The 16,588-nt window shown below is 46.4% G+C and overlaps 1 protein-coding gene across 9 annotated transcripts in view; it reads right to left on the reverse strand.

Annotated features, from left to right (window-relative positions):
* Nucleotides 1-16,588, reverse strand: part of REXO5 (RNA exonuclease 5) — an 18,030-nt gene continuing 1,442 nt past the window's right edge. For 5 of the 9 annotated variants that reach the window (XM_029576307.1, XM_029576303.1, XM_029576305.1 and 2 more), the window contains exons 3-20: nucleotides 14,616-14,731; nucleotides 13,151-13,277; nucleotides 12,315-12,435; nucleotides 12,056-12,214; nucleotides 11,245-11,333; nucleotides 10,253-10,368; nucleotides 9,462-9,600; nucleotides 8,161-8,255; nucleotides 7,166-7,268; nucleotides 6,379-6,539; nucleotides 5,640-5,760; nucleotides 5,125-5,235; nucleotides 4,138-4,275; nucleotides 3,412-3,504; nucleotides 2,628-2,847; nucleotides 1,612-1,799; nucleotides 736-845; nucleotides 2-160 (exon numbers count right to left, since the gene is read on the reverse strand). In XM_029576307.1, the coding sequence (XP_029432167.1) occupies nucleotides 103-160; nucleotides 736-845; nucleotides 1,612-1,799; nucleotides 2,628-2,847; nucleotides 3,412-3,504; nucleotides 4,138-4,275; nucleotides 5,125-5,235; nucleotides 5,640-5,760; nucleotides 6,379-6,539; nucleotides 7,166-7,268; nucleotides 8,161-8,255; nucleotides 9,462-9,600; nucleotides 10,253-10,368; nucleotides 11,245-11,333; nucleotides 12,056-12,214; nucleotides 12,315-12,435; nucleotides 13,151-13,277; nucleotides 14,616-14,731 (2,265 nt within the window). In that variant the 3' untranslated portion in view covers nucleotides 2-102. Of the gene's footprint in view, nucleotides 161-735; nucleotides 846-1,611; nucleotides 1,904-2,627; nucleotides 2,848-3,411; nucleotides 3,505-4,137; nucleotides 4,276-5,124; nucleotides 5,236-5,639; nucleotides 5,761-6,378; nucleotides 6,540-7,165; nucleotides 7,269-8,160; nucleotides 8,256-9,461; nucleotides 9,601-10,252; nucleotides 10,369-11,244; nucleotides 11,334-12,055; nucleotides 12,215-12,314; nucleotides 12,436-13,150; nucleotides 13,278-14,615; nucleotides 14,732-16,588 lie in introns of those variants that run through there. The other 4 variants (XM_029576308.1, XM_029576309.1, XM_029576310.1 and 1 more) reach the window with 4 other exon arrangements.

Here is a 16,588-nt window from a genome sequence, read left to right on the forward strand (position 1 = left end):
TTGACACAGTGCAAGATTTCTCATCTGTAGGAAAATTTATTTAAAAAAAAACCTTAGCAGCTGTGCTACAAGAAGGGTACACGTTTTCTACATCAAGAAGCCTTACTGGAGCTCTTCTTTTATGCCCATCAAACCAAGGCCAGAGAAAGATCTGCAGGGGCTATAAGATAAAAATGGGAAAGGCTGGTTATTCTGAAACGTCAGCGCCCCCACATTAGAGACAGTTCCAAGAGTAAGGAAGCGAATGGGCATTTAGAGCTCTTTCAATGGCCCAACAGCTGTGTGTAAAGTAGGCAGGGAAGGTTTACACTGCCAGAGAGGCAGGATCCATCACCCCTTTAGAAATAAGAGAAAAAAAAATACATTTTCTAACTCTAAACTCCACACTGCAGCTTTGCACTTCTGCCGGAGCCAAAAATACCGAGGACCTGCAGGTGGCGCTCTGATGGAGGCAGAACAAAAACTTTTCAGGCTCTGCTACTATCTGCTGGTAGGGATGCACAACCCACTTGTCAGGACTGATGCGAATATGACTACAAATCCCATTATGCTTCGTCAGTAGTTCAGCTTTCATTAGAAATAATTTTCAATATAGTAATCCATACTAAATTGTTTTCTAATAGTAATACTGTCCACTGAGGCAGGGATCAGATGACCTGGTCTCATCGCATCCAGGCCCCAGTTCAGCAGATTCACTTACTATCCTTTTTCATTGACTTCCTAAGAAAATATTACCTGCTGGTTCCAGGTAGCAGGACAACGCAAAGGGTATTCCTCTGTAATGCCTTATAAAGTTTGTAAATACTTTTGTCAAGTTTCCTCAGGTCATCTTTTAGGATGTGCTCCTATGGAAAATAATGCATAGTTCACTGCTGACATGCACACAATATTAGGAAGATTTTTCTTATTGTACTTATTTACTGCCTCAATAGTCCTACAGGCTGGTGTTGGCGCAAGATGGCTGTGAACATCACCAGTTTTATTTATTCAAAGACTGCCTCTCAACATTCCTAGGCAGTTTACATATTGCCATTCATAATTTAAAACAATACAAACAAGAGTAAACGACAGCATAGAAAAAAAAATAGATTAAACAACAAAACTGAATAGAAATCAAAAATAAAATATGACATAAAAACAATTAAAACATGGGCATATAACCATAAAAGCACAAAGGCAAAGATCATAATTAAGACTCATAAGCTAAAAGGTTACTGAAATAAAAAAAAGCTTTCAATGGTTTTCTGAATCTCAGTATAATAAACTCCTCCCTGATAATATGTGGAAGTGAATTCCATAAAGCAGGTTCTTGATCCCAGAATAACCAATGCAAGACCAGAACCAAATCAACAAAATCCAGTTTACAGCCGTCCATCCTGTGCACTGTAACACAGGTGGAGTGAAATCCCCACCTACTCTCAAGCTCGTGAAATGGAGATGAAAATCTCTCTCTCAATGCTCCAACATCCAAAGCAACCCCCCCCCCCCCCCCCCCCCAACCCTCCCTCACACTCAAAAACAAATCCAAAACTTTTCAATCAAACCGAAACCCGAGGAATAAAACTGAGGAGGAAGAAAGGCTTGGGAGTGTGGAGGTGAGGTGGCTCCTACCAGGTGAGAGACGTCCCCTGCGGCACAGCCACTGAGAGGGGGGCTCTCTGCACCCCGACACCTCGGCTCAGTGCCACCGTGGAAGTAACCGGGAGTGAGGGCTTTTCTGCTTCTCATCGTCCCAGACTCGTGCTCCCATCCGTTGATCTCATGAACAGCATTCTGCGCACTCGCAGAGTTTGGAAACTCTTTAAGACAAAAACAAAACACACCCCAGAAGTGTCTCTCATATGTACTCTACTCAAGCAGGTTTTCACATGAGCAAACCCCGATAGGTAGCGCTAGCAGACACCTGGAAAGGACAAAAAATAGCTTTGAAATACAAAATGACAGCTGACATTTGTTTTTTTCACAGTTTGGGGCTTGGTACCTGCTACAACTTCTCTGTACCAGGGTGCAGACTTCGTTACAGAGGTCAGCATGAAGCCCCAGCTCCTGAGCAGTCACGACAGGAGCTTATGAGGGGTCTGAAAAAAAGTCTCCAAGGTAGGGCCTTTTTTCCCCCCACAGAGAAAGAATAAGAGCAAAGCCTTAATAAATCAGGCCCTTAAGAGAGCAAGGAAACCTGGCTTGGAAGGTCGTTTCTCCCTCTAGAGGGCGCACAGCACTACAATTTAGTGCAGCGTGTACACTCCCGGCAAGATTTCATCACTAATAACATTTTATTAGTCATTCAAATGTCTTCTCATTTCAGCTAGCAGCGGAGCCCAATGTTTCGCTGTGTGAATGTGCGTAATCGTCTCTGTGTTCAGCCAGAACACCAGTAAATTACCTGGATACACCGCGTTATACCAAAACAGAACCCCAGCATGTTTTACAAAAGTGCAGCCACCTCTGGAGTGGGGCACCTGGACACCAACCCTACACAATGGGGGGGGGGGAGAGAAGCAAGGGACTTTAAGCCAGACAGGTAGGGCGAGAGGAAGCAGGCTGCACTGATTAGGCTGCAGTCCCCCCACTGACGCTGTGGGAACAGCAGCCGACCGCACCAGGTCCCCTTCAACACATTTACTTACTTAGGAAACAATATTTTCTATTTTTTCCAGTTTCGTGATCCCGAGGCAAAAATACAGTTTCCATATCTTTGAAATGACTAAACTTCTGCTGCAGGTCCTCCTCGGTGAGGGTTTTCTTAAATCCAGAAACATAGACCATGCCTTCATTTGCAACATCTTCTTCCAGTTCCCTTAGAATAGAGCCGCAGTCGAGGGTCATTGCTGAGACTGGCCTCTGAACCTTGCAGGGTGGAAAACGGAGTTAAAGGCAGAACAGTGATCTGATAAACAGGAGACAGGTGAGGGTTAAGTGGTCAGAGCCAAGACAGCCCAGTCCTAAGCAAACAAATCCTCACTCTCCTGCTTTCTCCATGCTCGACACTGTAGAGGCATGGGAAGGACTAACCAGAGGTAGCAGTTGTGAGTTACAACTCCTGCCATGCTTTTGGGTCCTGTTTGTATACCAAACACCATGTATTAAAAAACCTTCCATCGTATTGCATGCAGAAGAGCTACGCTGCTATGGCTCTTATTTTCAGATGACTTCCCAACCAAAGACTGCAAGAAACCCTTCTGAAAAAGTTGTTTTAAATCGATGAGCTGTATTATGACTATCGACCACAGGTCCAAGCGATGCTTCAGTTTATAAACTTGATCAGAAAGAGCTGTCCATGACCCATACCATCCTGTACCACTGAGTTGCCTGGGCAGGTCTGTTTACAACACTTTAATGACAAAGGTTTTGCCTGTTTTTCTACTGTTTAACTTTAAAATGCCCCTTAGTTCACTTTTGGAGGTTCTGTACCTTAATGCAGCGTCCTTCCACATTAGCGCCATTAAGGACTTCCACAGCAAGCTGGGCGGCTTCAAGCAAGTCATACTGAATGCAAATATAGGGCTAACAAGAGAGAGAAATATTACAGATACAAACACACCTTTTTCTCAATTTGAGTGCTTAAACATGCTACATCAGTAGGCTCCACCTGAATCTTTCTAAACAGAAGACAGGGAGCAGACTCTGGTTGAATGGGTCGCTTCTCTGCGGGAGCCTGGCCACAGCATGTACCAATAGCTTCATAAGAGGCAATCTTCTGGTAATTAGCTGAAAAAAAAAAAATTCTTCAGGATGAGCTTGTCCATCCAGTAAGTAGCTGAAGGCAGAAAACATTGGCTTTACTGGTTCCATTATTGACATGTGTCAGTTTGATGTCATAAAAAAAACCAAAACAAGCCACACAACTCTGCCTCCAGCTGCTGAATGAAAGGACATCACCCACGTTTCTCGACTGGTGGGCAGAAGGACAAGGAAAGACAGAGATATTTTAGAGCATTCAGGTATTAAACTCCGCAAAATCATCATGTCCCCTTTTTCTTCCGAATTTTAATTTGAGGTGATATTAATATTGTAAATTTGCTAATGCTTCTCCAAATAGTTTTTCTATTATAATTCTAGGCCACCTCTTATTCTGCTCTACATAATAATAGATCTTCTTTTTATCTAATGAAAATAAGCTTGAGTGCCGATATCTACCCGGTGGGTTTCAGTGACAACATGAAGTGACATGATGGGGCCGTACATCCTGAATAGTCTCCTCACAGATTTCAGGCAGAAGTGTTTCCTGAACGGGCCAGCATACACACTTGTCATCTGGGACAGTTTGATTCTCATCTGCATCCCAAGAAATTCAATGCAAGAAACAGAATGTTACTACAAATTGTTTAAAGCCAATAAAATCTGACCTGGTGAAGGAAGCATAGCCACAGCTGTATTAAATGAGTTAGTCCAATAAAAACGTATCACAGCTACTGTTGGTTGAACCCTTTTTTCTACATATTCAAGTGGACCAACACAGGTACCACAATACCTTAATGCAATTAAAAAAAAAAAATCTCCCACCTATGAAATGACTTTTCTTTTTCTGGAGATTTAAAGGGCTAGATTTATTAGCCAGGAAACCTCCAACCTAGAGGTTATAATTTCTGTTACTAACAGTCTGGGTCCCCCTCTGAACTCTTCACATAGGGCTGTTCAAGGGCCATCAACAGCAACCAACCAGAAAGCAGAATTCCACCCACCCCCCCCTTCTATTGGACAGCAGGTGCTATTTCTACACGATGTGGTCCTTATATAACACACGAAGTAAGGGCGCATCCCTCAGTCTGAAAGGCGTCACAGAAAGTACAATGAGGACCAGCTGGTGAGAGCAAACTGCTTGCTGTTAAAATAATACAAACACGCCCACACGAAGAAGGGACACAGAGCTGATCTGCCTCTGGGTGCCAAAAGGGATTTAACAAATTCTTCAGGCTCGGGGAAGAGAGGAGGACTGGTGAAATGCTTTCCTGCTGGGCCCAGCATTCAAGCTTGCAGGGGATACTTACTAAGTCACAGGACCAGCACTGAGCAGTAAGACTGAGGGAGGTAATGACTACTAAACGGAAGGGAATTACACCGGATTCATCTTTCAGCTTCTATTTCAAGGCACAGCATCGCATTTCTCCCAAATTGTCCTGGTACCTTTTCCTTCATTTCCTCAGCGAGGTCAGCCCGAACGCTCTCCGCCCGTAACGAGAACTGAACTATACTGAAAGAGGACAGAGGGACCTCCTTTCTGGCTCTCTGAACAATCTGGAGGAGACAAAAGTTTCGATAGGGATCTGGTCTACCACCACCAAACAGAACAAATGGGTGCAGACAGCACAGTCCCAGCCCCGGTTGGCCTGAGAAGCAGCAACCGGGCGAGGGGGCGGAATAAACTCCCAGACATCACCTCCTGCCCCCAACACACCATACCCCACGAGCAAAGAGACAATTCATAGAACCGGACAAAAACACGTCTGCAACTATCTACCCCACCCCTCCCCAAAATCCCAGCTAGGGAGGTTAAACGTTTGTGTTTCTGGCACCTTCCAGTTTTTGTCACTCAGTCATGTTTTCATCAAAACTACTGAAAAGGCAAAAAAGGTTTTTTGCTCTGACGTTTTAGGCTTTGGAAATACGCATTCCTGCCAGGTGGCTTAAAGATTACTTACCTCTTGGTCTGACGTGCAAAGAACGTTTTCGCCCAGGCTTGAAGGGAGCGACCCCTTACTGCTTTCCGTTCTGCTCAAGAGCAGGATCCTCTGGCCGCTCAGCTGCAGCATTTCTGGAAGGCTTAACACAGACAAACACCTTGCAAGTCCAAGTTCCACCTTTACACAGATACAAACTTAGGGCCCGATTTACTGAGCATTTTTCCCATGGACCCAGAATGGGAGAAAAGCCTTAGCCTGTAAAGTCCTCTGGTGACAGGGAAACACCTCCTGAACCACACCCACCCACCCTCTCTCTCTCTCTCCATGCTTCATAAAGCTCTCTAGGCAATTTATTCAAAAGTGGCTCAACTATTCCATCCTAGGAGAAAATGCTTAGTAAACAGGTGCTAATCTAAGGCCCCTGCCTGCACTGCACCTTCCTCTACCTCCCACGGATCGCCTTACAGAGGGGGTTTGCTGATATGAGCTGAAAGTCAGCGTTCACTCTTTACATACAGCGTGCACTTGCGGCACCGTAGAGAGCAGACCTGAAAACCTGGGAGACACCGGCGCTCACTGCGTAGCCTCAAGCAGATCCCTGAACCTCCCTGTGCCCCCCACCCTTAAGCACAATCTCGTAATTCCCATGGACAGTTTGTGGGTGGCACATCACCAACATAGCAGCACAGAAATCTGATGCTTTTTAGCGGTCTACAGTATAAAGAAATTTAAATCCCATGACGAGAACCAGAATTACCCTGGATGTGTCAGCGAAGGTCTGCCTGGAGGTTCATTCAGTGCATCAATGGCGCCATTACACGGCGCTCCTGGCAGCCAGGGCTGCTCTTGTGTGCCAACCGCAGACCCGTCGTTCTGGAGCTGGCACATAAACATATGCTGTAGGTTCAGTTCAGCAACCTAAGAGAAACAACATCTGGGTGGTAAAACCACAACAGGAAGGGAAAACAGGCGGCCGAGAACTAAGCAAGCAAAAAGGGGCGACATTCTAGACGGCCACGGTTCAGCCCCTATTGCACTGCTTTTCATAAGGCGCCAACTTTGCCACCCTCTTCTGCCCTCCTCCCTCTGAATCACTCATCAGCTTTGAAAACCAGAAATATCAGATGTCCCTTCCTTCCCGGCACAAAAAGTCTGGAGCAGCTAGGTCCAGCTGTTCCACAGTCAGAAGGGAAGGGGACACACACAAACCAAGTGCAACACCACAGGCTAAACGGAGGCCAAAAATTGTTAAATTGTTGTGCAAGGTTTAACTGCAGGGTGCCTTCCCTGTAAGGGCAACCAGTTTGGGCAATGGCCTGTCTACTGATTTAGTAGAGGTGCCCCTAACAAAGAGTTACCAGAGGCTAGGCTGGAAATACTCTGTACTGCTAATGCCCTTTTGCAGGATTATCTTGAGCAGTAGCAGCGGCTGGTGAGCGCGCAGAACACCCGGGGGGGGGGGGGGCAGACAGAAGAGGGTTGATCCCGTGTCTATGCAGAGTCTCATCGTCACCCCAGCCCAAACGTGACACAGACTCACGGACCTTCCTGGGTCCCTGGCGAAGAAAACACTGAGCTAATTCAAGGGCGGCTCTGGCATCTTCCGTTGGATCGTGACCGAGCCTATCTTCACGCTGAATCTCTTTCCTAAAGTACAAAAGGAACCATTACAGAAAAAGTTTCAACAGCTGTAATCAAGCTTTAGTTTCTGGGAGGAGGGGGTCCTCTCTCTGATGCCAGAATGGGTATAAACATGTGTTGTAACTATGTTTACTAGGCTTGCTGGTTTTTCCTTTGCACGGGATTTTGGTTATTGCCAATGGCTAATTTTGCTGCACCAACCCACGGCATGAGCCAGCAGTATTAGTGCTCCAACCCAGACAAATGCATAATGCGGTGAAGTTATGCGGTACTGCTTCGCACTATCGGCTCTCGATGCGTATCTGGCACACACAGAACCCAATCTCAAAACACTGAAACAACATCACACGTACAAAGCCAACACAGCAGCTGCACTATTCCAACATTTTATTCCTATTAACGTTAGGGGAGAAAGAGTGCAGAAAGCAGCACGATCTTCTGTCCGTCTATATGTCAGAGACCTAGCACTGCATTATCTGGTATCGCTCTGTGTGGGCGCTGTTCCAGCTTTGACTGCGAGGAAAATGCGTCCCTGAGCAAGGCCGAACAGGACCTCTCCTACGCAGCCCTGGGGGGGGGGGGGGGAGGGGGGGGGGGGGTCGCCTGGAGACAATGGGACAGGCGGGCAGGCAGAGGACGCCTGCAGCAGGACAGGCAAAAAGGGTTGGCTTGGGGGGGGGGGGGGGGGGGGGGGGGGGGGAGTGCAGAGAGGGAGCATGACAGTGATAGTATCTGGCTGGGGAGTTGGGAGGGGGAGGACCCCCCCCCCCCCCCGACATTCTCTGATGAATTTTCACCAGATTCCCAGCGGGTAATAATTTAATATTCTGAAATATACCTGCGCACCTACAATAACAAAAAAAAGAATTCGTTTTCAGAAACACAAGGGAAAACAAACCCTAGAACGGCTTCCGTCAAGAATTTGAGCTTGAATTTTCGACCATTCTCACCGATGAAAAGCAAGGACGTGTCGATGATGTTGGGGTGTATCATCTGCAGAAGGAAAAACCAAAAGAGAGAGCATTTTAAATCCTACAGGATGCAGGGGGGGGGGGGGGGCCAAGCCAAGGGCTCAGCAGCAGTGACGTGTGCCGCAGTATAGGAGCCGCGGTCCTTCGCCGCCGTGCAACAGCATCATCTAACGGCCGCCTGGCAGGCAGCACTCGAGGGGGAAACTGTGGCCTGTGGCACCTGAGGCTGGGCCACACGGGAGAGGGTTATAAACAGGGAACAGACCTCCAGCAGCAGCGGTGGCAGAGGCCCCTTCTAATCCAGCTGGCAGTCGGAAACGAGCAGGAGAGAACAGATAGCGCACTCCTAGGCTACCTGCTGTCCTTCCCTAACATAACCCTTTATCGGTTCACCTCAAATAATGTCCAAAAATCTCAGTTATCAGGGCTGGAAAAATATTTTACAAAACCGAGCACTAGCAAAATGTTTAGGCATCAAGGAAAAAGGTTTCTTTTTACAATTGACTTTTTCTGGTTATTTTGCTTTCTTTTAGATTTTCTTGGTTCTCCCATCTTCTTCACTCCCTCCCCTCCCCCCCCCCCCCCCCTTTTCATCTGTGCAGCCCAGTGGCAGTGGCCAGTCTGTTCACAGCGGCGACTCCTCTCCTGGCTCCAGGCCACCGCGGCAAGCTCTCCACAGCCTGGCGAGATGCCCTTGGCAGCAGCAATTTCTCTCACCCGGGGGCCACGGAGCCAGCAGGTGCTGCTGAAATGTTCCCCAGTGACCCTACACACAGATACTCTCAATAACAGGAATAAAAACAAACAAACCCAAAAAACAAAGAAACAAATAAGGAAACAACCAGGCCAAGTGCCAAAAAAGGGACCTATATTTTCTTGTAATTTACTACTTGGTGGGAATTTGTTTACATTTTAAAAAACTTCTAGGCCCTAGAGACGGGAAAAGTGAACTGGAGTTTCTGAGCTACAGATTAAGTGCAAATAGTCTCTGAACTGAGGCTGTTACCAGGATAGTGACAGGCTTCCCTACATTTTGGTAACATAAACAGATGTACACCTGCACACAACCAAACAAAAAAAAAAATAAAATAAAATAAAAAGCACTGGGTGCCATGGATGCAAGATGCACATCAGAAATGCATGCATTAAAACAAAGTGTGCAGGGGCAAGGCATGCGCCCAAGCAGAGACAACTATTACTGGGCAACGAAATCGAAAGCTGGAGTCACCTGCAGAGCCCTAAGGTCGTTGTTCATAGAGTGACCCACTAACACTGCATCGGAGGGGAGAAGGCTCTTTAATCTGGCCTGGACATCTTTAAGCCGGGTTTTCACTGGATGAAGTATCTTCCTTGTGATTCCTGAGAACCTTCAAAGGAAAGGTCAGTCAGGCACTAACACACAGCGGCTAACGCCATCAAAAGCGGGCTAAAGCTACGGTCAGAGCTAAAAGAAAGTCAGCTTTGGAGATCCCCTGCAACAGATCTGGGGTACGGACAGAGCAGTTGCCCTGCGGTGGCGTTCACCAGTTAGCTGGTGCTGTTTCCAACTCCTACTGCAGCGGGTTCACGTGGCTACAGAAGAGTTAGACACGATCAAGAGTGCAGTTGTCCCTCAGAAGCCTCCGCTGGCCCGGAACATAGCAGGTTGGATTGACAGAGATGACAGTCTCCGAAAAACAGCAGCCCTCTCAAGTCTCAGTACCTCTAACAGCAACAGCTTTAATGTGATAAAAATCAAACTACATGGAGGTGATCTCTAATCACAGCAATCTTTCTATATTCAATCTACCTATTAAACAAGGACTGGGCAACTTGGGTTTTCAGGAAAACCTGAATAAATATGCATGAAATAGGTTTGCATACTTTAAGACAGTGTGCATGCAAGTCTCTATTTGTTAGGGATATCCTGAAAATCCAAGCGGTTAGGAGCCCTGCAGGACCAGGGTAGCCTACAGAGGCAAACTACGTTACCTAATATTTTCCATTCTATCAAGTACATGAAAAGTAACTACTATGCACCTGCTGAGGTAGTTTAGTATTGGATTTTGTGGCTTTACAAGTTCATCCAGAACACAGTGACCTCTGGCATCTACCAACGAGACACGCGTGAGTTCATTCCCTTGCTTTGTCAGGCACTGCCAAAAAAAAAAATCAAGAACAGATCAACAAACACGACCTCCTGGTACAACCTCCAAGCGATTCAGCATGTATGCACATCATGCAAGCGTTTACTTTACTCAGCCTGCTGCTATCACATATACTTAAAAATACTCTTAGCTCAAGACAATTCTCTGAGGCCAATATTCAAAAGAGCTGCATGTCTAAAATCGATTTTTGCCAGCATAAATCTCTTCCTTCTAAAATATCCCTTCCCCGCTATGTCTGGGTAACTTTGTACTCATTTTTTTGAGCAGGTAAAATTACCTGGACAGAAAGGGGGCAGGGTAGAAAACATGGCGAGGACAGGCCATGCTGAGCACCTGTCCGACTATATCCGTACGGACACGCTGGTCCACACAAACAGCAGGCCTCAAGTGAGCCAGGTAATTTTATCTGAATAACTCTCCACACAGAGCTGAATATTCAGATGAAGTTATCTGGATAACTTACCTGCTCAGCAGGTTTCTGAATATGGACCTCTCTCTGCTTACCTTACCACTACCATTTTGTTTTCTCTTAGGCTTCCTCCATCAGAACCCTCTCCCTGCCAGGGCGTATCCGACTTTAGCTGAAAGCTTGAGGGAAGTCGCCTTCAAGACTAACAGTGATGCCAGCAGGGGTGGCGGCGGTCACCGTCTACCTTCCCTCCCTCCCCAGATCTCAAGCACATCCCCTCCACGACTTGCCCAAGCTCTCCCAGTCAGGAGACCTGAAGTCACGGACTGAACCACAGAGCCAGCTCACAGGGTGGCAGTTTCACCTATGCGCCATCGTAATGACTTGCTTAAATAGTGGTGCTGGGATAATGTTCAAACTTCATACTTTAAAAACAAATAAAAAGTGCGCCGTACCATTTCACAATCCAGCCCAAAGAGAGGGCTGTTGTCAGTCACCTCCCCGGCACATCCCGTGTGCACAAAACTCTCAGAAGCTGGAGATCCTAGAAAGCCAAAAGCACACAGATGGGAGAAGGGTCATGATTAATGCTGCCTCTCGGAGCCACCTGTGCGAGGGCAACTTTTCAAACTGTGCACAGAAATGTAAAGCCGGCAGGTACTTTTTAACCCCACACTCTACGCAGATTTTTGAAGGGAAAAAAACTTCCCTTTGAATATCAAGACAGAAAAAGAGTACCCCGGGGACCTGCACCTGCTGTTAGTGCTGGAACATCTTCACGTTCAAGTTCACGTGTATGACTTTTTAAAACCCAAAACGTATGCACGTTAAGCGCTAACCCCGCCCAGACGCCGCCTCCAGGAACACCTTCCTGGATCTGTGGGGAAGTGCTACACGTATAATTGTACCCCAACACAGGGTGGGCAATTTTCAAAGAACCTGTTCCCCTGGGTAAAGAATTGCCTTGCTCACAGAAAACAACTCTGAACACTGCTGCCCAGGACCTGGGATATTTCAGTTGGTGCTTTCTGTGCTACCAGCAGGGAATATTCCAAACTTCCCACCGCACAGCAGTTTGGAACACGCCGGGTTTTAGGACATTAACTGGTCGCACCTCCGCAGATGCGAAATGCGTCCGATTAAGCTCACAGTATAAAGGGGAAATGGCTCGAACTGCTAGGCAATTGGAATCGTATAATATTCCCCCCCCCCCCCCCCTCAATATCAGCTCCAAATGCACCTCGCAATTCAACGTCACGAACTGACCTAAGACAGGGTACTGCTCCTTCCTCATCCTCTCCTCCGACAGAAGATATCTGGCAAGACCGTGTTTTTCATACCCATATTCTCTAATAACGGGGGAATTCTGCAAGTCCGCACCGGGGTTTAATGTCCTAGGAGGACATGCATTGGGGACAGGTGAACCTAAAACAAACGATTAAAAAAATCATGTTAGATAAACATAAAACAAAGAAGCCACAATGTTTAATACATTTAAAACAGAAATCCAAGGGGAGCAGGATACCTCGCTCGCAAGGGGACGGTGGCTTTGCACACGCGTCCCTCCCGCTCTCCAGGGTGGGATCCAATTGCAATCCGAGTAGCGCGCTGATAAAGTCGCGTGGTGGATGAGGCAAACCAAATCTCTGCCGATAAAATTATTCAGGAGCATCACGAGCAAAGTCAGTCAAAAGTTAAACCAGCAGCGCAGGCGAAAGGGCAAAGCCCTGCAGGACTTGATGCGGTGGGGGAGGGGGGTTGGGGATAAGAAGAAAATGGAGGGAAAATGGAAATCAGACTGTAATGTATACGTAGTGTACACGCACTGATATGTTTGTAACCATTATGATATCATTTGTACGATGTTACACCTTCCATGTACAGCTGAAGTAGCTGAAAGTTGTACTGTTCTTGTTTTATGCAGTTCACTCCAAATAAAAATTTTTCAATACAAAAAAAAAAAAAGAAGAACAAGTAGAAAGAATCCCCAAAGGGACAGAGAATAAGGTAAACGGGGAACCACAGGGTGAGCTGTTCCACCTGCTGGTGACAGAAATACTGAGGGTTCCAGGGGTGGGTTCCGTCCTTATACAGGTTACCCTTAGCACTCTGGTCTGTCTCCACCTGCTGGTCAGGAGGCTCAACCCCATGGTCTGGACTGATCCGGGTACGTACAGGGAAGGTGATCCACTAAACTTATGGACCCAAAGACCATTCAAGAAGGGCAATTAGCTAATGGGCCAGAGCAGGAAGGATCCCAGGGGGGGGATTTCTGGATGTTGCTCCATATTTCATCCCTACCGAATGCTATCTAAGTTTACTACTGGGAGAGTTCAGACACATAGTCCGTTCCGTGCTTACGTGTCTGAAGGTTTTCCTGAGGCGTCGGAGCTGCGGGAAGAACCTGGAGAAATGGAGCCGACTCACATCCTGTAGAACGATCACTACCACGCCCGCCAAATGTCTTCGGTGATGAAGTTGACACCAACTAAGGAAAACCACCACCAAAAAAAAATAGAGAGAGAAGGCAAAGGATCCTTTAGAAGCTGGAGGCCAATGGATACAGTTACAATGCAGATAACTCTGTTTACTTCCTATAAAATCCTTCTGAACAGGTTGAAACTAGCCAGCCCAGCAGCCCAGGGCAGTTCTTGCTGGGGGAGGAGGGGATGGAGTCGTGGTCATTGTGTAAAGGTGACAGATGGTTGCAGGGTTCCCGAAGGTGCCCCGGTGTGCACCGTCAGCACGATGACCAGACTATGTACATTGGGAGGGGTGGGGAGGGCGAGACTGTGTGTGAGTGGCATATAAAAAAAAAGGGGGAAAGCAAATGCCGGGGTATTTGAGAAGGGAGGCTCATGATGTCAAGATGCCAGCCCAGAGGAGCAGGAGGAAACTGCTGGGTCAAAAAAAAATAAGCTGAAATAAATATAATTTTCATATCAGCAACAACTTAAAATGATGCAAATCATTCATAAAGATTCAGATCAAAGTATAAAAGAAATTGTCAAGTGGATAGAATTTCCACAATGAATCTACAATCAAATGTGTAAAAAATAAAATAAAATCTCACATTACTCCATCACCTGCTCAACCAAAATCTTCCTTCTTTTGTTTCAGACAGCAGGGATACCTTTGATGGTCCCCGACCTTCCAACTTGGTAGTGGTGGGGGGAATGAGAGACAGAGAAATCTGCCGTCTGCTTGCCCTTCCCAGTACAGAGGGTACATCACCCTGTAAGTCACCTTGGGAGCTGCTCACATGCTGAACTTATTTTGATTTACTCAACCTGCCTGTGCCTCTCCCATCCGGCTGTCATCAAGTAACCGTTGTCATGAAAATCCCACACCAAGAAAAAACAGCCGTGCGCAGCAAAGCAAGCTCAGGCGGAGTCAGAGTCCAAAACGAGACGCGATTTCTAATACAGGGAGGGTAACTCTCAAAACGGATTTCTTAAGATAAACCACGTTTTACGTGTGCAAAGCGACTGTCGAATACAGGGCTCTCGGCTGCACCGAGGAAGCGTGCGCGTGTGGAGAGCCACACACAGCGACTTTTCAAACAAAATTCCGCCTGCGGAAAAAAGGCAGGCGCAGAGGTCTGTGGGAAACTTTTAGCAACTTTCCCTTTTGAAAATTGGAGCAAAGCCAGCTGGTTAAAAACAAAAACAAAACCAACCTATAGATGGATTTTGTACCACAATGGGTGGATTGAAAATCACCCCCCCTTAATTCTCGACATTTTAAAATTGGGGGGGGGGGGGGGGGGGGGGGAGGGAATACAGGATGCCAGCTCCAGTTAGAGAAAAAGCACAGCCTGTGGTACCTTGGCCGAGCCGTCCCTCGGCGTCGACCCAAAGCGGCGTATCGAAGGAGCTCGTGAACCTGCTCGTAGCCGATTTCGCCATTATCCTGGAACAATGCAGGAGAGACGCGAACTTTCTGCGGAAGAGGGAGGAGAGAAAAAGGACAAGGTCGCTGGCTGTGTCGTGACAAACAAATGAAGAAAAAAAAAATGTTCTAAAAGGTTTTCAGTTTCCTCTGATGTCTTTCTGTGGCAGCAGAGGTTGATTTGACCGTATTGCAACGAGACATTTCAACTCAGCTCGAGTAGGCTCTTCAGCCTAACCAACTGGGAAGGTGGCTGGGTGGGACCGTTTCCCATGGTTGTATACAACCTGATGTCCTTAAGAGAGAGAATTTCATTACAAAGTTATTATCTTTGTAAATCAGGCAATGAAGCATCTAAGCAAGTTTGCTTACCGTAAACGCTGTTTTTCCGTAGACAGCATACTGAATTAGCCATGCTGTCTGGGACGTCCTTCCGGGGCGGCCAGGCGGAGCTTCTGCACTACATTCCCACAGGGAGCCTTCAGACTGCGCTCACAACCTTCAGCTGGGGACTCCCAGACAGCATGGCCAATTCAGCCTGCTTATCTGTGGGGAAAGAAAGCAAGTTGCTTAGGGTAAATGATGTTTTCCGTAGATAGCAGGAAGACTTAGCCAAGCTGCCCCGCCCGCCTCCCTGGGCAGTCTCCAGTTCATGCTTTGCAGACACGCTTTGAGATAGACTGAGGAGTAAGATGGAGCCGCACAGGGAAGGACGCGCAGCCACACACAGAGCAAAGCTCCGTTATCTTTAGGAAGCTCTGCCTGGCCGCCCCAGAGGGATATCCCAGACAGCATGGCTAATTCCTCTGGGAAGCTAGGCAGCTAGGCATTCCTGTAGGAGGTCAGAAGGCAGTGGGGTGCATGACACCCAGAAGTTGGTCTTGAATTACGGAGTGCTGCATTATAGTGCTATCCAATATGGGCAGCATTCCAGCTTGCACAATTTGTTCAGAGATTCCTTAAGGAACAAGTTGCATCATTGCTGAAATCATCCAAAGTTTGTCTTTAATTCTCAGTTTCTTAAAATCTGTATAACTTTTTAAAACACAGCAAAAAGACTTTAGGAACATTTTCTGTCTCTCCCTACTTCCTGGGGAAACTATTAAGGAGTGGTAGAAGAAATGTGGTGCTTAAAACCCTGAAAGGAAACATCGTTTAATGCCATTGGCAATGCACAAGATGCCAAATTCATCACTCTCAAACCAGCTGTAAATGTGCATGATGTAACTGTGAAACACTGAGCAAAAATTAGCTGGAAAACATGCATATAAGTCTGCTTTGAAAAATGTATGTTATGAGAATTGTAAACTGTATGGGGCAATCTTATTCAGATCAGGATTGGAGTCTAGAAAATTGAATAAATAAATTCTTAATCTTGGCAAAAACCATGCACACACAAAAAAAACCTCCCAAACAATTATGCCAGTTTTCTGGGGCACATAGTTTTGCTGAAAGAATTTACGTGTATGCTTGTTAAATTAAAAAAAAAAAAAAACGCACATGAAGTCCCAACCCCACCCAGACTCTCCCCCCTAAAATGTCTCTACACTATGGGCCTGATTTTCAAAAGCATTTACATGCTTAAAACTGTGTTTTACATGTGTAAATGCACTTTGCATATGTAAAGGGGCTTTTGAAAGTTGCTACAATATGTGCCATTGAATTGTCCAAGGCAAATTCAATGCAAATCAAATACATAAAAAAATAACATAAAACAGACAAAACATAAGATAAAAACCTGCATCTGAATCAAAACAAAACCAGCCTGTTTGCTTCAATGCCCTGCATCCCTTGAAAATAAAAGATTCACATGTCTGACAATTTGGTTGGCAATAACTGTATACTCAAAAGTAACAATCATCGATAAAATTAACAGGCTACTAACAATGGTACAATTGGAATGGATTC

The sequence above is a fragment of the Rhinatrema bivittatum genome, chromosome 14, assembly GCF_901001135.1.
Source record: "Rhinatrema bivittatum chromosome 14, aRhiBiv1.1, whole genome shotgun sequence".
In the NCBI taxonomy this organism is placed as follows: Eukaryota; Metazoa; Chordata; class Amphibia; order Gymnophiona; family Rhinatrematidae; genus Rhinatrema; species Rhinatrema bivittatum.